This window comes from Gobio gobio, assembly GCF_949357685.1.
Source record: "Gobio gobio genome assembly, chromosome: 14".
NCBI lineage: Eukaryota > Metazoa > Chordata > Actinopteri > Cypriniformes > Gobionidae > Gobio > Gobio gobio.
Window position 1 is genome coordinate 24,927,740 of NC_137107.1, and position 25,840 is coordinate 24,953,579.

At 39.1% G+C, this 25,840-nt stretch overlaps 1 protein-coding gene across 2 annotated transcripts in view; it reads left to right on the plus strand.

Annotated features, from left to right (window-relative positions):
* Window positions 1-25,840, plus strand: part of nrxn2a (neurexin 2a) — a gene marked incomplete at its 5' end in the record, with an annotated part of 403,284 nt that overhangs the window by 255,074 nt on the left and 122,370 nt on the right. Inside the window, one exon of one of the 2 annotated variants that reach the window (XM_079834264.1) lies at window positions 1,008-2,490. The exons of the other annotated variant lie outside the window; for it this stretch is intronic. Within the exon in view, the coding sequence (XP_079690390.1) occupies window positions 2,187-2,490 (304 nt within the window). Of the gene's footprint in view, window positions 1-1,007; window positions 2,491-25,840 lie in introns of those variants that run through there. 2 annotated transcript variants of the gene reach the window in all.

The following is a 25,840-nucleotide window of genomic DNA, read 5'->3' on the forward strand; positions in this document are numbered from 1 at the left end:
AAAATTATATCTAGTGTCTGAATATTTTTTGGTTTGACTGTATATCCCACCCACTAACAGGTGCCGTGATAAAGAGATAGAGATAATCATTGTTATTCACTTCAACTGGTCATAATGTTATGCCTGATAGGTGTATATACATATATACAGTATGTGTGCGTTTGTGTAGAGTATATGTGTATCTATTGAAAGTCATTTTTGCCAGCGTTTAGGAGTATGCTAGTATGTTGTTTTACTTTGTAGATTGTCTCAAATTTAACATGTTTACTAAGTCAGAAAACTCCAAAATTTATCTCATGGGCCTTTTGTCATATTCAAATAATTTGAATATCTGTCTAACCCTTCTAGTTAGTAAATGATTCTGTATGAATAAGCACATCTTTTAATACAAAAACCAGAACAAATGAGTGTGGAATTGAATCGTTTAGAAAATATTAGAGAGACAGTGGCAGGCATTTGCCGTCAAATTTTGTCTGGTACTAAATTATTCATCAAGATCGGGAACCAACTACTGCTATCTTGGTCGCAGGGGGGGTGGGTTGCATCTGGCACCAGCAAGACTTTTCAGATTTCCTGAGTGTGATTTCCACATTGGCTGAAAATAGAGCACTTGTAAAATGCAAAAAACACCCTTTCAAAACTCTCTTTCTTTAGCACTTTCATTTATCACTGGAGGAATAAACAGCTTCTTCCATTGCTAGTCTCACTGGTCAAGTTCTGCAGTGTGGTGCTGGTGTTTCCGAGGCTGCGGTGAGCGTGCGCAGCACCCTGAATTTGTATTCCTGGTTGCGTGTGTGCCGTGCAACTGATTCCTTTTTCTTCTCCATTTTTTGGCTTCTTTCTATGTCTGCATGTGTGCTTATGCACTACGATCGCCCGCTCCCTGCGCACCCCTCCCCTCTCTTTCTCTCTCTTCCTCAGACACACACTGCACCGCTCTCCTCTCCTTCTCTCTCTCTCTCTCTCTCTCTCTCTCTCTCTCTCTCTCTCTCTCTCTCCATCTCTGTAGCAGTCTCTGGTTGAGCATCCAGAAGGAGGACCGTGCGTCCTGCACCTCACGCTTGCGGCAAGCAACGCTTGTTGTTTCTGGGTTGTTGTTTTTTTCTCAGTCTTTGCTCTCGATCCCATCAATCCCGGGAGAAGATCTATCGAGGATCGCATGGAGACTAATTGAATTAGCATGCATTTCAGCGCACCGGCGCACGTACGGATTTTGGTCGTCCACACTTCGGCTGTGAGGGGCATTTGCTGGTAACACTGTCAGACTAAGCACATTAGCAAGTGAATGCTTATCGGAAAGGGGGAGGGAAAAGAGAAAAGAGGGATAAAATGCAGTGCTAATCGATACAGTGTTTGCATCAGAGGCAGAGACAAGAATCCAAGAGAGCGATCCAGGATGGTGCTGGAAAACTGATCCTGGTCTTCCACTTCAAGAGGGAGCGTGCAGCGGAGAAGCTTCGCGCTGCGTCTGCAGCCGGCTTTATTTATTTATTTGCTGCTTTTTCCCTCTACCATGCTGCAGCAGAAGTCTCTTTATCTCTCCGTCTGTGAAAAGGAAACGTGAGCGCTCCAACGCCTTCATCGTGCCGTGCCCGGGTCAGTCTCATTCGGTCTGTTTCCTGTCATCTTTTAATCAGTATTAGAATAATCCATTAGCCACCGGGATGTTTCTTATCTCCTCTTGCGCGATAGAGGAGCTGCCCTCTGAGGGAGAGTGGTCTAAATAGCGCGTAAGCCGTACCTGAGGCTGGGAACTCGAAGGGAGACGCCTCCCGGCATCTCTTCCACCTGGAGCGTTTCTCTCATCAATTAAGTCGCAAAATCTGCATCCAGAAATATTGATTCATGCGGCCGTGATTAGAACGCTTTTGGGAGTTGCAGCTCAGATGATTATCGACTCGATTGAGCCTTCCCTCCTTCTCTTCGCAGACAAGCTCCCTTGTTTGGCTGCTTTTTTTTTTTTTTGATAGTCGCCGAGCGTGAAAGCCAGGAGGAACTGCCCAATTGTTTTTTTCCCCTTTGGTTTTTTTTGAAGCCGTACTTGAAAGGAATTTCTTCTTTTTGAGGATTTTATCGTCTCTTTGGAAACCTACTGTGAAAGCCTCTGGGTTTTGTGTAGCATTGTTTTCTTCTGCATCATTTACTTGACCCGTGGATAATGATTGACATGGGCACTGCTCTCTGAGATGTACTCTTTTCAACGGGTGGGACAAATGGGGTGTGGAAGGGCCTACGCCGGGCCTTGTTGCCCCAAGCTGGAGGTGGTGTTGCTGGGCTGGGAGTGTGGTGGAGGCAGCTGGCTGGGCCTCGGCACTTGGTGGAGACTGGTATTATCTCTGGCCTTGTTGGCCTCTGTGCCGGACAGAACGGCCAGTGCTCGTGTGTCTTCCAGCCTGAGCACCACACACCATGTCCATCACTTCCATAACAAGCATGGTACCGTACCCATCGCCATCAACAGGATGCCCTTCCTCACAAGGGGAGGCCACGGTAAGCCCTCAGCATTTATTCAGCATTTCCTCTTTATCGACCGGGTTGCTCAGTCCCAGTGGTTCTAAAAAGCTTTGATTTGATTAAGGAGAATTATTACACTGGAAAGCGGGCTGTTGAGACAGCACACTGATATGTGTGCGCATGCCCTGAGTTTCGCTTAGTACGTCATGTGCGCGCTTTGATCTGTGCCTTAATAGATCACATGGGGAGTGGCCTTGTGCTCTTTGCACTCACTGCAGATTTAGAGGAAGGATGGGTTTGTGGGATAAAAGTGCGGGCCAGATGTGCTTCTTTTCATGTCCTGCTCCTTTCACGCCACTGTTCCTTGCCAGGCATCTTTTATGGCACCTGTGTCAATCAAAGATTGTGTGCTACATTGACAACCTGTCTTCCTGCTGAGCTCTAGCATATGTTGAGTGTCCAGTGAGCTTGTCATATTCCAGTGATAATCCTCAAAGTCAAATAGCTAGTCTGTGCTACAAGCTTTAATCACCTACTGGAGTTTCTAGCTGCTTAAACATTTATTTTTGTGCTTTTAGGATTCTACTTTAATTCCTGCATCTTCTATGATAGGTCAGAGTTTTTGTTGTGATTTATTTGGTTATTCTCCCACCTTTTGTTGAGAGAAAACAGTTTGTTTTTTAAATAATAATAATAACTGTAATAATAATAATAATCAAATAATAATGATTTGTATTATATGTTGATCTCAACAAAAGGTGAGAGATTAACAACTCAATAAATCACAACAAAAACTTTTTTCTAACAAGCTGTGCATGCACATGTGTCTGTGTGTGTGTGTATACACTATATTGCCAAAAGTTTGGGACGCCTGCATTTACATGCACATAAACTTTAGTTACATCCCATTCTTAATCCATAGAGTTTAATATGGAGTTGGCCCACCCTTTGCAGCTAAAACAGCTTCGACTCTTCTGGGATGGCTTTCCACAAGGTTTAGGAGTGTGTTTATGGGAATTTTTGACCATTCTTCTAGAAGCGCATTTGTAAGGTCAGGCACTGATGTTGGCCGAGAAGGCCTGGCTCGCAGTCTCCGCTTTAATTCATCCCAAAGGTGTTCTATCGGGTTGAGATCAGGACTCTGTGAAACCAGTCAAATTCCTCCACACCAAACTCGCTCATCCATGTTTTTATGGACCTTGCTTTGTGCACTGGTGCGCAGTCGTTTTGGAACAGGAAGGGGCCATCCCGAAATTGTCCAAAATGTCTTGCTATGCTGAAGCTTTAGGAGTCCCTTTCACTGGAACTAAGGGGCCAAGCCCACACCTGAAAAACAACCCCACACCATAATTGCCAAACAGAGAAGTGTGATTGGTCACTCCAGAGAACACGTCTCCACTGCTCTAGAGTCCGGTGGCGACGTGCTTTACACCACTGCATCCCACGCTTTGCTTTGCATTGCAGTTGGTGATGTAAGGCATTCCATGAAGCTCTCTACACACTGTTCTTGAGTTAATCTGAAGTCCACATGAAGTTTGGAGGTCTGTATCTATTGACTCTGCAGAAAGTTGGCGACTTCTGCTCACTGTGTGCCTCAGCATGCGCTGACCCCGCTCTGTGATTTTACATGGCCTACCACTTCGTGGCTGAGTTGCTGTTGTTCCCCATTGCATCCACTTTTGTTATAATACCACTAACAGTTCACTGTGGAATATTTAGTAGTGAGGAAATTTCACAAATGGACTGGTGACAGCCTATCACGGTACCACGCTTGAATTCACTGAGCTCCTGAGAGCGACCCAGCGTCTGCATGCCTAGGTGCTTGATTCAGCTGAATGCAGAAAATTCAGCTTTGTTATTTTTTTAGTTATTTTAAATTGTGTTTTTCTGAAATGTTGATCATATAAATGCAGCCTTAGTGAGCATACAAAACTTATTTAAAAAGCATTATAAAATCTTACCGACTATATATATATATATATATATATAATATATTTATTATATATATATATATATATATATATATATATATATATAGCCAAATACAGATGTTACTACAAGGCTTTTTTCACACTGCTTAACTGTTTTTTTTTTTTTTGTCAGACACTTGCCTTTGCTATTCCTCAAACCAACATTGTATGAAACAGAGCAGCTTCACAGAGCTCAGTATTGCCAGTTGCTCTGTGTTGTCACATCTGCATGAACTCAAAGCGGTCAGTGTAGATCTGCTTTACTGCTGCAGACAGAGGAACAAAGCTGCTGATTAATAAAGTCATCTGTTAGTCTTTTATTATTGATTATTGTAATAAAAGTATTATTTGAATGAAACAACTGATACATATGGTAAAGAGGTGGAAGAGCAGAGCTCCACCAGTTGTCAATTTCATAGAGGTTGTGACCTTCAAAAAATAGGATTTCCTCGAAAAACTTGCACATCTCTACTTCCAACCCATACCTCTCACATACTGAGATGTGGAACACTGTAAACTCAGATTACTCTGTTGTACTGTATTGTACATCAGCACTCTAGGGATGTATCTTGGCTAATCAACCAGAATGAATAGTTGTATGATATAATTTAAGTCCAAAGTAATGACTTTGAGGGTATAGCATATTTATATCAGCAAAATATCACCACAATCATATTTTGGATTCATTGTGAAGGAAGTCAAATCATTTGGTTTGAACAAGTCATATTTCCATGGTGGGATACCACACTGACTTGCCTTCCCATACCTTTTTAATGGACTTTAACATGTAAACTTGCCTAAATTATAGCTTTTATCTTAACCTTCATGACGAAGATGGGTGTAACCAACAAGATAACTTTTGATTTTGATGTAGTATTTAATCAGTAAAGCAGTCATGCGTTGTTTTTGTTGTCTGAGTGCTGGACACATTTATGGCTGCTGGACACTTAGTGGAAGAGGGAAGCAACGAGAGTGGGGACATTGGATAGCCACAATCAATGTGTCACCTCCCACACAAAGCGAAGTTATTGTAGCCGAGCTTTCCATCTGAAGAGTCTGGGAGGACAGTGCTAAATGATCCTTTTAAACAGAGAGGGTTAGAGGGATCAGTCCTTCATCCCCAATGACAAGTAGTTCAACGGGGGAATGTGATCCCGCACAGTAATGGGATCATCAAGGCAACTGTTAGCAGAATCATGGCCCTTTCAGAGTTTTTCATTACAACTGGTATTGTCAGTCCGATTCACTGCTTCCGTCTCAACATTAATCTCACCTGCCCTCCCATCCATCTGCCGCAAAATATGCAATGAATTTTCAGTGTCCTTATCGTGTGGAAACAGGGCTGGCAATCCTGACGGAGCCGAGGTGGAGTCGACACGTTGTGAATTACATCACCGCTCTTGTAAGGCATCTCCAAAGCCATTACCGGAGTCCCGCAACTGAATGTGGCTGTCAGAGTGTCCAACCCTGATGCAATGACGACTGATAAAGTTCAGCTTGCTCACAAAATTGACAGATCAATTTGATGACTGTGTGACTCAGAGGCAGAGCGCTTTTAAATTCCGCCCCTTCATTCAAGACGGATGTGAATCTGGTCCTTTCCAGCACTTTGTGGCAGGAAATCATGTAAATGAAATATGCATTCTGATACACTGAGCATTTTATCCCTAAAACAAATTTGTATGCATGATTATAATGGACAATATGACTGTGGTTTCTAATCAGCTTGTGTTGCATTTCCATACAGTTCTAAAGCATCTTCAGCAAACTGGAAACCTTCACTCCCACTGACCAATAATCACATCCTGCCAGATCCCATCACTCAAAGCGCCCCTGCTAGCAAGGTGGAGATAATTTATGTAATTGATATGTAGATTAGTAGAATAAGTCAATCAGGTGTACAAGGGCAGAGCTGATGAAACTATGAAATGATGGGTGGGGGGTCTGCCACGCCATGTAGACCCATTGTCTCTGTCACATGCCGTTGACATTTGCTCTAGACACTGCTTGTCATTTGTGCATCTCATGCCATCTGAAGAGCCATTGGCACAGCACTTATCTCCTTGACATGCTGGAAACCAGCACTCATATACGCTTTGTGTTTATTGCACAGGCTTGTCACAGTTCTGTTTTTTTCTACATTTTAAAGGCAGCCTTGGTAATTTTTACTCATTAAATCATTTGACGCAAAACATAAATAACATTTTAAAATACTGTTCAAAGGTGTCTACATGAATTGAAGACTTAGTAGCCTAATAACAGCTGTTTTTTCTACTAAAAAGTGTATTATTATTATTATTATTATTATTTTGTGCTAGCTGATAATTCATAATAATATTAATAATAAAATAGATTCATGGATTAAACAGTACAGTTTTACTCTTTAAAGGTACACTCTTTTTTGTGCCGACTGATAGTAAATAATAGTAGTAATAATAATAATACATTTTTGCACTAGATAATAGATAGATAGATAGATAGATAGATAGATAGATAGATAGATAGATAGATAGATAGATAGATAGATAGATAGATAGATAGATAGATAGATAGATAGATAGATAGATAGATAGATAGATAGATAGATAGATAGATAGATAGATAGATAGATAGATAGATAGATTAGCCTGGATGCCAGCCGAATTTAGCCCCGCCCACAAAATGTTTTGCTCGGGCAATTCGGTCTGGACTCGCTCCATAGAGGTGGAATTATGCCCGAACAGAAACTGTTCGGACCAATGAAATTGTCAGGGCGGGCTTTAGACGATGATGGACAGATGATCAACAGTAACGTAATCATCCACGTCATCGAAGGCTCTTGGGTTGAATTTGCTCTTATCCTAAACGGAGAACTTGTTCGTATATGCGTTCACCTTCACTATTTCTCTCAGAAACGATGATCGTGTTGGTAAGTACTCTGTGTATCCTTAAATTATTTTACTACTGCCAAAGATCGTTTACACTCATGTTTTTCTTGTAACGTTACTTAATCATGCGTGCGTGCAGACAGGGTTTCCAAGTGTTTTTGCAATGTCGCGCACAATTGCTACTCAAAACGTTTGGTTGGCAAAATATGTTATTTTGGCAAGGTTGCCTGCTAAAATTCGCATTCCTGGGTTTATATAATCACATAATTGGGGTCGCTTCAACCCGCGGACATGGAGAAAAACACGACTTGGTAACAGTGCAGTTGAGTTCTGTTGACATTTGACAACTAACGTTACGCGTCGCTCCGTTGCTCTGATTGGTTGTGGGTCTATCCAATTGAGGTCTTTCCTGGCTCGGTTGAAACACGCCCCATAATCAAAGCTCAATGGAGCGGTACCAGACTCAAATTCTGACTAGAATTGAGTATGGCCAGGCTATAGATAGATAGATAGATAGATAGACACAATTTTCTGTGATTAATCGTGATTAAAAACACGTACATTTTTGTACGTTTTTAATATATTTTATAATGTAATAATTTCATATTTAATCTCCAAATTAAAGACAGTATATTTAAAATACTTGTTTTATGGCACTGATACTGATACAGCTACTGATGTCTCAATTAAATAGATTTATTCTGTAAATCTATACATTAATTATAGCCATCAACATATTAATATGCTTCAAAAAATATAACAACTTGGAACTTGGAACTTAAAACAATCCTCACATAAACCCATAATAATGATAATGATATACAGCATATTCCCAGTTTTTCCACACACAGTAAATATGTCATGCTCATGTTTGCTTTCCTTTTGACCTGTGTTTGGGCACAGCAATCCAGCAGTGACTTTTTCCAAACTTGTCACAATTCTTCGACTCTTGCCCCTCGACCTTTAATCATTCACCCGTCACCCATGACAACACAGCTGCAGGCCGACTGCCATGGCACTGACCCACTGATCCATCGATCCCACGGCCTGATGGATTTCCACAGTTTTATTTGAGTATGTGCCAACAGCAGAAATCTAATATTGCTTCTCTCTTTCTCTCTCTCTCTCGCTCTCTCTCTCCCTCTTGTTTTTGTCATCGTCTCATTGAAATGCTGCATGCCCCTCCCCCCTCTAATACCCAGAGCTCTATGCGCTGATGCAGGCGTGATGTTTGACAAGCAGCAGGTTCTGTTTGTTCACTCATGCCTGCCCCTGCATGCTGATGTGGGGTTTCCCGGTCATCGCCTTATACGGCAAAGTTGCGGCCTCTCTGGACGGTTCCCAGATCAAACATTCGTTTTTTCGTGAGGCTCAAGGGCGCACCTTGATCTGAGCAAGGGCATCTCCTAATGCACAGCCACTCGAGAAAGCCATGATGGATGCGGCCCCTTACCGGTGAAAAGGGGCTATCCTTTGTGGATCACTGGTGTGTACACTATAGATTGGACCCCATCAAAAGCAGTTTGCTCCAGCGAGAGCCGCAATCCATTACAGTCTCCAAGTCAAGCTCTAAACGGCTGCACAAAAAGTGTGTAGTGGGACAAAGAGGAATAATTGATCAGTGACTCAAAACACTGTGATTTGGGAGTGATCTATTGTTTGCCCTGAATGGCCTAAACGTGGGCAAGTAATGAGAGCATTTCTCTGTGACCTCTTCGTTCTCTGTACCGTCAGTGTTATTGAAAACAAGAGTTCTCCACAATTTTCCCCTCCTCAAAGAAGCGACTAGATGTAGAGCCATCACTTTAAGTGCATGTGTCATTTCAGCTCCGCATCTGAGAATAGACCTGTGACTGCATTCCAATCAATGTGATGGGCAAAGCAGTTAGGCAATAAACTAGAGGGCTGCGCTTTGGATCGGTTTTGCAAACCTTATGCCACTGAGCTCTTGGCTAAGAGAATATGGCTAGTATTGGCTAGAGAAATGTGGAATGAAAAGATTGGCTTTGTCTAAAAAAGCCGCTCTGCTCCCCACACCTTCCAGAAAGGCTCGGCAATTGCGTTAAGATTAATAGCTGAATCAGTAATGCTCGGTAACTGCAGCGGCAGGGTTAAGGTTACTCCCATTCCTCTGTGCTCCAGACCTGTGGTGTGTGTTTTACTAAATGTGACATTGAGGAGAAATAGCTCGGTCTGGATCTCACCCAAGCCTTTGCTAAAGGGAGACAGCCATGCTGTGAGCTGTGAGGGGTGAAATCAGTCTCCAGTTGCCTGGATTCCTCTTCTTACACCTGCACTAAAACTAGCTCAACCGTGCCAAAAACCATCCCAGGGCTGTAGCAAAAAACACCCGTTGACTTTGCTATATGACCAGCGTTCTAACCATTATACACAGTCAATGGAAAACCTGGGAAAATCATAGAAAGTATTGTAGGTAATGCTTTTGTGTACACATTATATTCTATATTACATTGCATATTTTATATAATAATTAGGGCTGTCAAAAGATTAATCGCGATTAATTTCATCCAAAATAAAAGTTTGTGTTTACATAATATATGTGTGTGTACTGTGTATAATTATTATTTATATATAAAAACACACACAAGCATGTATATATTTAAGAAAAATGTATTATATTTATATATAAAATATTTATATTTATATATTATATAAATTATATAAATGTATATACAGTATATACATGCAAATATTTCTTAAATATATACATGAATGTGTTTGTATTTATATATACATAATAATTATACAGAGTACACACAAATATATTATGTAAACACAAACTTTTATTTTGGATGTGATTAATCGCGATTAATCTTTTGACAGCCCTAATAATAATGTTTGTTATGCTCCTCCGAAAATATCTAATTGACGATGGATGGATGGATATTGCATATGCATATTGGATTATATTACATTTCATATTTTATATTTTTATCTATATTATAATAGATTTTTCTAAAGAGCTATTTCAAGTCGATAAGATACTTTTGGTTGAGCATAAGAAAAATGATTATATAAAATAGGCAATGTAATATATATAATGTAAAAACAAAGCTAATACCATATTATGATTTCCTCAATATTTAATTGACTAAATATACTTTTACAATAAGCACAAATCTAATAACCATGATACGATTTCCCTCAATATTTAATTGACAAATACTTTTACAATAAGCACAAATGAAAGTCATTCATTCATTCTTTTTTTTTTTTACCTTCTACATGTTTGTTGGCCTAAATGTTAGTTTGTAAGAGTATATGTATAATGTATTTTGGACATTATGGTGTTGTTTTGTCCGTTAATTTTAATTATTGACTTCAGCACTACACAGATAACAAACGTTTTATACTCTTTCAAGAGTTTGAATAAATCTCAAGCCATAATTACATGTATTTGTATGTTTCTAAAACAGAATGCTATCTATGAATCTCTTTGGTAAACTTTGTAAAGTGTTTAATGCAGGTCCTGGAGAAATTGAAAATGTAATCGTTTTTTGAAAGCTAATTGGCCTTGATGAGTTCTGATAGCTTTGTGTTGTGAAGTGTATTGGTCCACAAAGATGCACAAACAGAAAATTTGGCTAATCCAACTTTAACCATCTAAATCCCATATTTCTACTTAAGCCTGAGCGTCACTGCATGACACAAATCAAGGGCCTCATAATTTTTAATGAAGTTCTTAGTGCAGCCATGTGTTACAACTTTGATGATGTGCCATCATTATATCCCAGACCTGACAGCCTGGCTTTTCATTACACAATGAAACATCTTAAATTCCCAAAGTGTTTTCCCCCTGCAAGGAAAGTATATGAACCGTTCGATCAAATTAATGATAATAACAGGCAGCAATGAAAGAGTATAAATGTAATATCTGTAATCTGCATAACCTGTGAAGTTATACCCACATACCTAATTAAAAAGTGTTCCCATCAAACCTCCCGAAATAACAGCAGTGCAGTCGTTAGCTGTTGACAGCCAATCACCTCTGTGATGTCCGTCTAAGAATAGAGTGTTATTTGTAGAGGGTGTTGAACAGCAGAAACCACAGTGGTTAGAAGTGGAGCCCCAAGTCTCCAGGTCTGAAATGCGCAAGCCCGGTATCCGCCCACTCGTTTCTCCCCTGACAGAGTTGAGAACAACCCTGAAACAACACGTTCTGGCCTTGGAAAATGCAGAAGCCTCTGAAATCGCTGGTATCCTTTTATTCGTTTCTGTCAGAGATCTGAAATGGGCTGTGGTGCATCCATCCTTTGAAAAAATTGAGACTTCAGAAGAAGACAAAAAAAACAATCATATATCTCGGTCATGTTTACAAAAGTTTTGCACATTTATTTTTAAACAACATTTGGCAAGACTGGGGATTGGGACTTTGCAAATAACTGGATACAGCTCATTTTGCTATTTAGAGAGATAATAAAATTATTCCTGGCAATATCTCCAAGGATTACACAATTTCACAGATAGACGAGCTCACAGCGAGCACACAGTGATGATAATATTGTCGGCAGACGTGTGATTCATGCCCTCGCATAAGGGGAATTGCAGCAGCATTCTGCTCTCTCTGTGGCTTTGCCGTGAAAAAGGGGATTAGCGAAACTTCAAAATTTCCTGCCGTTCTACGAGACCAGATCTCCTCGCTGCAGTGTCCCAATCAACTCCGCTGAGGGTGCATAAGAAGTTCTGCTGTGCGGCTTTCCTTTGCGGGTGTCATAATACGTGGCCATTAAATTGAATGTTGAAAGCAAATTCTAAAGTTGGTCCTAATCTGAACACTTTTATCAGAGTTTGGTTGATTAAAATCAAATATAGAAAGATATGTAGAGTTGTTGACTGCGTTTTTACTGACGTTTTCAAAGGTGTGTAATTTCTGCGCGATTTTTTTGCAATGCTTTTGAATTGAGCTGAAGAGAATAGCATTGACTCAACCAATGACGTGAATTTGAGGGTGGGACTGTTTGTTTGTCTGACCAATCGCAAACAGGGAGAGTGTTTAATTTAATCATAATTGTAACATTGTTTTTCAATTATTGTTACATTTTTGTATATTGTTCTTATTTGATCATTTAATAATAAATAATACTAATAATTTGTTACATTTATATAGCACTTTTCTAAGCACGCTCATTACACACCAGCTGATTGATGAAGCCAATCGTATATATATATATATATATATATATATATATATATATATATATATATATATATATATATATATATATATATATATATATAGGGAAGATTAGGAGGCCAAGATGGACAGGGGTCAATGGGCAAATTTGGCCAGGATGCCGGGGTTACACCCCTACTCTTTATCGAAGGACATCCGGTGATTTTTAATGACCACAGAGAGTCAGGACCTCGGTTTAACTTCTCATCCGAAGGACAGTGCTTGTTAGAGTATAGTGTCCCCATCACTATACTGGGGTATTAGGACCCACACAGACCACAGGGTGAGCACCCCCTGCTGGCCTCACTAACACCTCTACCCGCAGCTATAGCTATAGCAGGTATACCTAGTTTTCCCAGGAGGTCTCCCATCCAGGTACTGACCAGGCTCAGCCCTGCTTAGCTTCAGTGGGAAACCAGTCTTGGGCTACAGAGTGAAATGGCTGCTGGCTAGATTTAAGATTGTTAATTTAAATCATTTATTTTAGTAGCGAACAATGGGGCTAAAGCCACACCTTAAGAAAAAAATTATGTACACTACTCCCGTAGTGCATGATCGCAGAAAAAAATATGTGTTTGGATTGAACATTTATGGAACAACAGATTTTGTGTGAAAATAAATCATAAAAGTGATTTATTTTGTTTAAAAATCGTATAAATGTATGGAGTGGCGAGGGGGGCCTTTTACTCCACACACTGGGTAAAAGGATCACCAACATGGGGAAAAAGGCACACAGTTTTGATACTTTAGCTAAAATAATGTTTTAATAATGTATAAGCTTATACTTGTTCAAAACAATCACTTTAGCAATTTTAGCAATATTTAAAAAATATAGAAACAAAATCATTTTAAAAAGTTAAGATACTGAAAGCATTGAAGGATATCCCATAATAATTCAATATAGATTTAAAGATATAAATTATATTTTATTATATGATATGATAATATCATATTTTTTTAAATAGGATGGTTTCATTATATATATGGTGATTATCCCAACTTAATATATGATATTTCCCATCGGAATGTCAACAAATGGAAAAGTCAGCTAAGTATTTATTATCATGATAATTATTGTGCCTTTCGCCCCAACAGCAGGGGTGTCTTTTAACCCAAATACCCTACTTTTACATATTCTCACGTTATTAAGAAAAGTCTTGGTTACGTATGTAACCCTCGTTCCCTAAATACATCGGTTGCGTCGACGTAACATCAAACGTGACCGACTCAAAGGGAACAAAATCATTAAGAATACCTTTTTCTCAAAATATAATACAATAATTTTAGCGATTCTCATTTGCCACTTAAATCTTCAACAATAATAAAAAATAAAAAAAAACATCAAATATTAAATCAACTTTGTGCTACTGCCCGCGATCACGTCAAGCCAAATTTCCATGTGCATCTTGAAAAGCGGATGTTTAGGAAAGTGCTGATGCAAGTTTTTGTGTCATCTAGTGACTTTAGAGGAAAATAAAATCAAAAGAGCCTTTAGGCCCCTTGTACCCTATAAATGCCTTCTAGAAAATGTAATGTTCATTAATAATAATAATCAACAACTGTCATGAATTTTTTTTTTTGCAATGCTGTTTGGTGATGCTAGTGTCACAGAAATGACTTCCCCTTCAATGTAAATCAGACGTTTCTGATAGTTACATATGGACTCGTATGGGAAGCAGAGCTGAATACACACAGGAAGTGACCCCGCTGTCTGCGATTGCTGCTGTGATTTACAGCTGCTTTTAGGCTTTGAAATGCTTCCTGTGCACTTCAGCGCAATGATTTAAGACCCATTGTTGTCCGTGCTGCAGTTAACAGGCCCTCAGAATGGCTGGGCCTGGATTTCTCTTGCTCTCATTATTTTACCATCGCACCTTTTTGCTCAACTGCCTAATCCGAGTCTCACTGCTCTCTCATTATTTTTCACTCACTCTTCTCTTTGATCTCTACCACGTATTGTTCGTTTTTTCACCATGCATCAAGCCCGACCTTGCTCTAGAATCAGCTTTCAGCCCGCAGCACCTTCAAAGATTGCTTCTTTTAATCATCATTAGAGATATTGGCCTACATTCTCAAGTCTCGGAGTGTGTGCCGCAACCATGCTTTCCCAGATCTACATTTGAATTTTCTGTTATTGAATCTGATGCTTTGTTCCATCAAATAAAAGAAAAGCTCAGTCAAAAGACTCTTCTAGAGGACGGGTGTTTTAAGTTCATTCAGTGAGGTCAGCAAATGGACTTCCCTCTCGAATGCAAGTGACCGTCATTCGCATTCAGCGGGATTACAAAGCGCCTTTTTCTCGAGCTCCTAGGATGGGATCCACTCTTTGCGGGAGAACACTCGAGCCCTCTCAGAAATCATCAGTGACAGAGACGTAATCAGATCAGCCGTGCCTTGAGCCGTGATTGCAGGAGACACTCGAGCCGGTGCAATCAGCTCAGCGATTTGCCTGGAACGCCTTTGCTTTTCTTGGTGCGCGTACATGCACTCTTCCTCGGCTCTCCCCGGTCCTCGTCACTCACTTTTGACTCTCGCCTCTGACTGCTTGCCGTGCAGGTGAAGCCGAGGTGCTTTTTTTACAGTGTCGCGCAACCTTTACAAAGATCAGGATAATCGCTAGATACCTGAAGAGCAGGCTATTTTTTCTTAAAGCAGGGTGCAATTTGATGACGATTGTGTTGAACGCTTTGGTGAATGCGGGCAATCAGAGGAAGCCATTTGGATGTATGGGTTATAAGCACCATGACCGCTGCGCTACTGTTCGAGGGTGCTCCGTGTTTATCACAATCCCCTAATTACCTACATCCTGCTGAAAGAGGCCAGCGTGAGCCACTTTGTGTTGGTCCAATTAATTACATGGTTTAATTTCAGTAGCAAATATACAACAGTACTGTCAAAGCCGAGCAGCAATTACTACTGCGCTGTCGCACAAGGCAAATGGCTTAATTAGACGCTCTTAACGACCCTCGTACTGGCCGTTGTTTCCTTTTCAGCTGTGCCGATAAACTTGTATTTTACTGTGCACGTACTGTACTTTTTACTAATTTTTCGACATTGTTCTGTTTAATATCAGACCTGTTTTCTCGGTGCAGCACATGGTTATTTCTGTAGAAAGTGAGAGAGGGACAATCTGTGACAGAATGGGTGAGATTAGACATTTGGGCAGCAGCACTGAAGAAGACATATGGGACAGGCAATGTGACCGTCTTATTAGGCAAGCGTGTGCATTTGAGCTTGAATTCAAGCTTCCACTCTGCAGGACATTTGTATGACATTTGCAAATTAAACTCTGAGAAAAAAAAATGTGTGTGTGTGTAAATGTTTTTTTGTTTTTTTTTTATACCGGTGGGGACTTCAACCTGAATGCACACTGACTCATGGGGACTTAATTGAGGTCCCCATGTGGAAAAAAGCTTATAAATCATACAGAATTAGTTTTTTTTTGTTGAAAATATAAAATTGCTTTTGGATTTTCTGTGATCGCTAGTTTTAGAGGTAGTATTAGTGTAAGGGGATAGAATATACAGTTTGTACAGTATAAAAGACATTATGTCTTGGAACTATTCTCTCATTTCTGCGTAGTAATCAAGGAACTTTGCTGCCATACCATGGGTGCTGCAGGCACAATGATGCTGAAAAACTGCTGAAATCGCGTGACTTTGGCGATCCAAACCGCTGAATCGACTCGCTGATTCATAACGCTTCGAAGCTTCATGATGCCGTGTTTTGAAATCGGTCTTAGTACACAATGTAACTATACACATCACAACATGCAAATAGGAAAATGTTGGCGTTATTTTGTCACGTATTGAGCAGTAGGCTAGCTGGAGCCGTTTACCTCCAGTCTTTGTGCTAAAATAGGCTAGCACGGAGATGAGAAAGGTATGTATGGACGGTGAATAAGCTAAAGTCCCAAAAAGTCGGCGTGTTCCTTTAAATGCTTTCTATTTATCAAAGAATCACGGTTTCCACAAAAGTATTAAGCAGCACAACCATTTTCATCTGATAATAATAAAAATGGTTTCTTGAGCAGCAAATCTGCACATAAGGATGATTTCTGAAGGATCATGTGACACTGAAGACTGGAGTAATGATAATGAAAATTCTGCTTTGACATGACATGAATAAATCACATTTTAAAATTAAGTAAGAGAGAGAGAAAGAAAGAAAAGTTATTTTAAATTGTAATAATATTTCACAATATTACTGTTTTACTCTGCTTTCTCTGTGAGCATAAGAATATTCAGTCACACTTTAGTTTAGGGTCCAATTCTCATTATTAACTCATTTCTTATTAGCATGCATATTACTAGGCTATTGGCTGTTTATTAGTACTTATAAAGCACATATTAATGCCTTATTCTGCTTATATATTCTACATCCCATAACTATTAATAAGCAGTAATTAGGAGTTTATTGAGGCAAAAGTCATAGTTAATAGTGAAAATTGGACCCTAATCTAAAGTGTGACCAAATATTCTTTCGAAATCATTTTTAAAAAGTCTCACATTTTTGATTTAAGATCTCAGTCTTTCAGGTGATTTTGAGCTTATGATAATGAAAGCATTATCAGATCATTCATAAAATAAAGTTTGCTATTAACATGAAATGAACATGAAATTTGTAACTGAGTGAATAATGTATAAATATCTGCATTGTATCAAAGGACATAAACATGGTACTGAACATTAGCAATCCATCCACTTTCTTATATTAACAAACACTATGATTATCACAACATGCTCACATTACAAGCAAATCAGTCAGCATCGGTGTGATTAACATTTCAAGTCATTACACACAAAGTCCAGAGCACTAATATGCTCTTGCAGTAGTGCAGAGTAAAACAACAAGACTTGTCTAACATTAATGATGAATGTGGCAACTTCTGTTCAACTAGCAGTTCACACAGCGACAAAGACTATTATTTGAGACCTCTTGTGGTTTAAAATGCTCTTCAAATGTTCCAAAGTTGAATATGCACCACTGACTAAACAAAACGAAATATAATAAAATATAGAAAATAGACAATATTGAATGTACAAGTTTACATCTCCTACCCAGGAGATAATACGGGGTAATTCACACCTGCTGTGATTGTCTGCTATGTAATTCATCTTCTAATGGGCCCAATATCAGCAAAATGTTTTTGAAGAGCAATTTCTATGCCATTCCATGGATGCTTGACTGGATTGAGTTCTAGGTGTGGACTGGGCAAGGACAAGACAGTTAACCCTTTTGTTTTTAAACCTTTCCAGTGGCACTTTTACGGTTTGTTTCAGATCCTTCCTCCCAGTTTTCTTACAGATCGCTGCTTCCCTGAGGACTTTTCTGTACTTAACTCCATCCATCTTTGATTTTTCCAGTCCCTGCTGCAGAAATGCATCCCCGAAGCATCATACACTCGCAGTGTGATATGCTGTGTGTTGTGCCAGCATTGTGCTTTACGCTGAGACCCTAAAGCTCTGTTCCAAAACAGAGTGGGCTACTGCACTGCCTAGTGCCTACATAGACAGCAGACTTCTAAGGCAGCATCATAACAGTCAGTTATTGATACTGAACACTCTACATATGCAACATAATACAGTAGATAGATAATACTCACATTTTTCCAAATGGAAATGAGACTCTGAGGGGCAAATATTCAGTCTGTTCAATATAATTGCAATTATTTAACTAATTTTTGTCAACAGATTTTTTTTTTCATGTTGCATCAGCTGCATGGCTAACAACCAGGTACACAAAAACAATGCAATGGACAGACTGTCACTTCAATTCACTCTCATTTCAATTCACAAGCAAATAAACATGGGGTTTGACGTTAAGCTAATGGTCCGATACTCTTAAGAGTACTCTTAAATTTTAAGAGGCAATACATATTAACTGACATGAGCACTTGTGTCCATCATGTAAATGTGCCAGATTTAGCCATTTACTCACCTTCAAGCCATCCTAGGCGTATATGGCATTCTTCTTTCAGACAAATACAATCAGAGTTATATTAAAAAATATCCTGGCTAATCCAAGCATTATAATGGAAGTGAATGACAGACCAAAAAAAGTGCATCCATCCATTGTAAAACAGGATAATTGTTTACATAACTCAGATTGTATTCGTCTGAAAAAAGAATGTCATATACATCTAAGATGGCTTGAGGGTGAGTAAATCAATTGTCATTTTTGGGTGAATTATACCTTTAACTGCTAAAAGGACAATATATCGTAGAGGACATTCAAACTGATTTTTTATTACAAACATATGACTGACCGTAAGGAATATGCTAAATCTGAATGCAGGTAATACACTCAGTCACTCGATCTCTCTCTCACAATACACTACATAATACAGTAAGCTTCAATGAACAATATCAATGAGAGCAGAGATATGTTTACGTTGCTAAGAGGGGTTCTTAAGGGTGTTGTATAGTGATACACCGAACCGTTGGGTGAAGCGGTCATAGCTGTCTTTTATCGTGAATAAAACACAGCTATTGACCTAAGGACTGGAACTAACCGTTTTATAATTCTCAGTATTGAATGAAATAGTAATTTAAATACTGAAAAAAGTTGAAATCATTTTATTTGAATCATGAACCTATTTAGACCAAAGAGTCACATACTGTACTTCTGGATGATCTCGAGTCCAATTGTGGGTTTAAAAAAAAAAAAAAAACCTGTAGCTTTTGTCTTGTCACTCTCCATACAAGCAAGGATTCCGAATGCTATTATAATCTCATACTCCGTGTCTCCCATCTGTCATGTCGGACTGGAGCTTCTTTACTCGTGGACTTATTCTCATCTTAACACCCCTTTTTGGAAGATGGCCAGTTCTGTCAGATTCACAGTTGTTCCATATCCTCGTACCTTTTTAATGATGGCTTTCATTGCATTGAGGTACTTCAGTGCCTGTGTAATTTGTAACAACCCTGCCCTGGCATTTTTGACAATCCCGGTTCTGCTTGATGAATAAAGTAGGGTTTCTCCTTGGCACCGTTGCATTAGCTTATTGTTGAATGACACAAACCTATCTGTTAATACACAATACAGTAAAAAATATGATTTTTCTGCAGGTTCTAGTTACGATATCAGTTTTACAGCTGTTGATCACTCCCTCCTGTATCGTTCTAAAACATGAACAGGCAATGCAGCAGTGATCTTGCACCGTAAGCAACAACGCATAGATGCTCTAAGAATAATACGTTGAGAAAACTGTCACCACCACAAATTAAAACTCTCCTGCTTAGCCAATTTGCATGTTCCGAGTTAGTATTCTCTCTTCACGCTCGCCAGATTGAATCAGCCTGCCGCTCGACTTGTTTTGATATGCATGTGAGTTAAAGTTAAAAACGCTGTGCATATTTCACAGATGTGAGAGCTAGACTTTGATGAAATCAGCCGTAGCCCCCCCGGCATGTGTCAAGCCATGTCCTAGTTTGTAACCTAGCAACCGTTAGGGAACGAGATAAGAAGACCTGTTTCCACTATATACTGTACACTATGTGAATGCACTCGGTTTTTCAGTCTAAACTGATAAATGTGCATGGGATTGACACGACTGGGCTTATAAAACCTCCACGTTTGTATCTAATATAGCAACAGTATAGGATAGCAGCATATATGAGCTGCGAGTGTTTAGATTGTGATGTGACAGGCTTTCAGTAGGCAAAATAATAACAATTCTCAAGGAGCTTGTTGGGGGCCATTCTTTTGTCAATGCTGGACTGAATACATTTTCCTTTTCTCCTGGATCCTCTGGTTGCTGTGGAGACGGTCCCTACCTGAAGAGGCAAGAGTTCTTTTCCATTTCCAATTCCGCAGAGGGAGGATGCAGTCGGCAGCCTGCGGGTTCAGCGAGGATACTGTTTGTGTTTGGCAGGAGTTTTGAAATACCCCAGGGCAACGACACAGGGCCTTTTCCCCTCTTTGTGCCTCAAGGTCTATTGGTATCGGCACAGTTAAAAGAGAAATGGTGTCATTATTATTGAAGGACTTTTACTGAAATATTGAAGCTGTTGTCTTTTACCCAAGAGGATCGTTTTGGCCCTCAAGAATATCCTGAATCTCTCTCTATCTCTCGGTTTTCTAGTTCAGTAATTGTGCGTTCATCATGCTGCATTTATTTTGTTGTTGGTTTCAATGTTATTGTGTCATTTTCAATATTCCCTTGATGCACTAGTGTTATTTTCAAATATTCCCTTGGAAAAAAAACGAAGGATTGCACTCTTTCTGAATATTTATAACACTTCAAAATGTTCTAATTTAAGAAAGCAATTTACAGCTTACTTTGTTTGAACTTTGATTGGATGAGTCTCAATTACTTTTGCATTACTTTTTTTTTTCTTTTTTTTCGAATATCTGTTCTCGATCAGGGAATATACACTTTTTATTCTCCCCCCTCCTCCCTCCTTCCCCCTGTTTTAAATGTACTAGTCGTGAAGCCACGGAAACGGCGACTGGTGAACCGTGCCAGAAAAAATCCAGCACTGTTTGTATCATAATAACAACTGGTGGAACAATAATGCAGTCGCAAACTGTTTCCCTGAGGACAAGTGTATGTATTGAATCCAATGAAGCGAGGGGTGTCTGGCAGTGGCTTTAACCCGTTGCAGATCCCCTAGAAAAACTAATGAAATTATACAAGGATATTTCCATCCAAACAGGACAGGAGTCACTCGCTGTGGAAATTGGCTTGAGCCGCTTAACATTGTCCAAGATTTTATGCGCGTTCTCTCCTCCAAGGTGTTTAATGATAAGATGTGCGTTTTTTTATTCTTTCCGAAATGATATTGAAGAGGGAAACAAAGGCTTTGTTTTGGTAAATGTGCTTTTGCGTTTGGTTGCCAAGTGATGAAGCGAGTTGTTTCCAAGCTTGTGCCTTGATTAGGTGGCGGTTCTGTGCTGACGCAGAACCTATTCACCCATATTCTGCACAGACAAAAATCTGTCCTCCTCTTTCACAGCTACGGTAGACACACATTTCTGCATTGAGTCTTGGTGCCGAAAATTCTTGGCCGACATAAAGTTGTGGACACATTGAGCCAAACACTGAAATTGATCATTTTAAATTAGCGCTTAGTCGTTTTGGAATGACAAAAATATATTAATATTATAATAATTAAGAGATGAATCTAAAAATATTACATGTTATTTAATGCATTCGAATCAAAACAACAAAATTTAAAAATGCTGATTAAACAACAACTGTATAGGAAAATTGCATAGTTATGCGTGTTGATTATTGATTTAAAACAAACTATATTCCAAACAGAGATCTTTTTGCTATAAATACAAATATATATATATATATATATATATATATATATATATATATATATATATATATATATATATATATATATATATATATATATATATATATATATATATATATATATATATATATATATATATATATATATATATATATATATATATATATATATATATATATATATATATATATATATATATATATATATATATATATATATATATATATACACACATATATATATATATATATATATATATATATACACACTCACCTAAGGGATTATTAGGAACACCATACTAATACTGTGTTTGACCCCCTTTCGCCTTCAGAACTGCCTTAATTCTACGTGGCATTGATTCAACAAGGTGCTGAAAGCATTCTTTTGAAATGTTGGCCCATATTGATAGGATAGCATCTTGCAGTTGATGGAGATCTGTAGGATGCACATCCAAGGCACGAAGATCCCGTTCCACCACATCCCAAAGATGCTCTATTGGGTTGAGATCTGGTGAATGTGGGGGCCATTTTAGTACAGTGAACTCATTGTCATGTTCAAGAAACCAATTTGAAATGATTCGAGCTTTGTGACATGGTGCATTATCCTGCTGGAAGTAGCCATCAGAGGATGGGTACATGGTGGTCATAAAGGGATGGACATGGTCAGAAACAATGCTCAGGTAGGCCGTGGCATTTAAATGATGCCCAATTGGCACTAAGTGGCCTAAAGTGTCCCAAGAAAACATCCCCCACACCATTACACCACCACCACCAGCCTGCACAGTGGTAGGCATGATGGATCCATGTTCTCATTCTGTTTACGCCAAATTCTGACTCTACCATCTGAATGTCTCAACAGAAATCGAGACTCATCAGACCAGGCAACATTTTTCCAGTCTTCAACTGTCCAATTTTGGTGAGCTCGTGCAAATTGTAGCCTCTTTTTCCTATTTGTAGTGGAGATGAGTGGTACCCGGTGGGGTCTTCTGCTGTTGTAGCCCATCCGCCTCAAGGTTGTGCGTGTTGTGGCTTCACAAATGCTTTGCTGCATACCTCGGTTGTAACGAGTGATTATTTCAGTCAAAGTTGCTCTTCTATCAGCTTGAATCAGTCGGCCCATTCTCCTCTGACCTCTAGCATTTTCGCTCACAGGACTGCCGCATACTGGATGTTTTTCCCTTTTCACACCATTCTTTGTAAACCCTAGAAATGGTTGTGCGTGAAAATCCCACTCAGACCGGCCCGTCTGGCACCAACAACCATGCCACGCTCAAAATTGCTTAAATCACCTTTCTTTCCCATTCTGACATTCAGTTTGGAGTTTAGGAGATTGTCATTGGAATGTCATTAAAGTTTGTGTGCATGTAAAGGCATGCAGGCATTTTTGGCAATATAGTGTATATCAATAAAAAAAATAACAAAAACACACATTTGCACATATTCAAATATACATGCTTTAAGTCAAAGTTTCTGATATCAGGGGCCGCATTCACAAAACATTTGATCTTACCACTAAGTTTTCTTCTAAATAGCAGTAAGAGTGTCCTCTTAAAACCTATTCACAAAGCTGCTGAGACCAACTTTTACCAAGGAATAGATAGAAGTCTTAAGCTGAGAGAAAGGCCGGGGATGATCTCGTTGCTATGGATGATGTCAACACGCTTACTAACTATGCACACAGTCATTGGCTGATAGGGGAGGGGTCTCTGTCAGTGATTTAATCATAGAAATATTGTAGAACGAGGTATCATGTTGCCATATTCAAATAAAGATTTTAAAATAATTTTTTTGCCATATTCAAATAAAGATTTAAATTGTAGGCTAATTGTCACTTATTAAACAAGTATATATGTGTGTTTATGTATCTGTCAGCCTCTTACATGTCTGCATCTCGAGAGATTGCAGAATTCAAGCAACAAATTATGTTTTATGAACAAAGTTCAGGAGGTGTACGTTCAAATGGTCTATCTAATCAGCTCGAGAGGAGGCAAATACTGTATATACAAAGCCGACTCGCCTAGTTACCTCATCAGTTTTCTGCATTCCTCTGCCACCCCGACTCCTCACCTTGTTCCTATTCCGAGCCAGGGATACGGGTGAGTACTCTGGGTTTGGGCTAAATTCTGAGCTCGGAGCCCTCAATCCCCTCGGACATCAAATAAATTGCAAATACGTACAATTTTACTCTTTTACTCTATTCGGTAATTTGTACCGAAAAAGTTATTTGCAAATATATATTTGTAGCGTTTTTGCCTTTTTATTATGATAGGACAGTGAGTAGACAGGAAGAAAAGTGGAAGAGAGAAAGGGGGGGACGGGATTGGGAAAGGTCCACGAACCAGAAATCGAACTCCGCTCACCTGAACTGGTCACAAGACTCTCGGCGCTGACAATATGACATTAATTTCAACTTGACCGCGATGTTTTATTCTTCATGATTCAGTGCCTATTGCTGGTACATAAATAAACCTCATTATGTCATCGCAGATTAAAATTTATAATTCAAAAATATTTATTGCTCTATCGCCTATTGCCCAATGGTGTACAGTGTCTTTGGGGGGATTTCTGTGGCGGATTGCCGGCAACAGCCATTTTAGGATTGTTTGTGATTTGATTTATCTACCCCTAACTTTTCACAGATTTAGGAGATGGTTTTAGCACTAAAATGCTTAGGAGTCTTAAAATTAGGACCTACACGGCCATTATTTTTATAAATAGGCAAGTTAGGAGCTACTTTTAGCCTTAAGATGTTTCGCAAATACGCCCCCAGATCTGTTAAAGTATCATTTTCTGTGCATATCTGTTTCAGACATGAATTTATGGAATTTCCAGCTGACATTGAAATTCTGGTGTGTCTTTCAGCAACAACATATCAGTGACTTTCATCATCAGTTTGTTCTGCTATGTGTGTGCTGACTCTGATACGACATAAACAATACTCTGTTTAATACCAAAACTAAAAAGAACAGATGTTGCCATGTCAAAATGTGCAGGTGTCTGTTTCGAAGCGAGTTCTTATGCTTTCTGAGTTTGAGCAAACCTGTGAAGAGATTGAACGTTGCGTTAAGGTAGGTTTTGTGTGCCTTATCTTAAAAAAGGGAGGCTGGGGTGCTTAGAAGGCTGTATTCAGAACCCGAGCTCCTCTCCCTGCTGAGGAAATCTGCTCCGCATATATTATCACTGTGTGTTTAGTGCCTCCGCTGTGCAGGTTGCTCTGCATATATTTGACGCAGCTTGCCTCCTTGATACTCATGTGACAGTGAAGGCGACATAATGATGAGCTTTATATAGAAGCCTTGGCACATATTGCTGTGTGAAGGCAGCACAACAGTAAGACTCCTATTTTAAAGATGCAATGCAAGTAGAAATTGAACTATAATATTAAAGATGTTGTATCCATCATGACAATGCTGCAGTGATAGTGTACATGTGGGTGACAGATTTAAGTTTGACTTGCTAAAACCGTAAAAGCTATATTTATGTATGCATGCATGTATGTATTTATGTTTTTTAGCTATTTATTTTTGACTGAAGAGCTATATTAATTTTAGCTGCTGATTAAGACTTGTATTGTGTATGTATTGTAACTAAAATGGGGAAAGGAGAAATGGTCCTATATATAGAATTATATGTAGAATTCAGACGCCCTTGTTATTAGGGACACCGGTGGCCATTAGGTGAACTGCAGCCAGCAACTTGATGCTCATGCTTGTTCTGCAATTCATTAGCACCCTGTCAACAGATGAGTTTGATTATAAAGTATATTTGAAACTATAGATTATATATATCTGGCTATGTGAGACTATAGTTTGAATGAATCCCTTAACATTACAGCACAGAATAGCTCTTTCGGCATTATCTTGAACATTTCATCTGTCATAGAACGCAAGAGAGGCTCTTGGGAGCACGCGGAAATGTCACATCCAGTGTTGGGGGTAGTAACACATTACAAGTAAATTGAGTTACATAATCAGATTACTTTTTTCAAGTAACTAGTAAAGTAATGCATCATCACTTTTAAATTTACAACAAAATTTTTCAAATAAGTAATGCAAGTTACTTTGTTTTTCCATTTATTGACTGA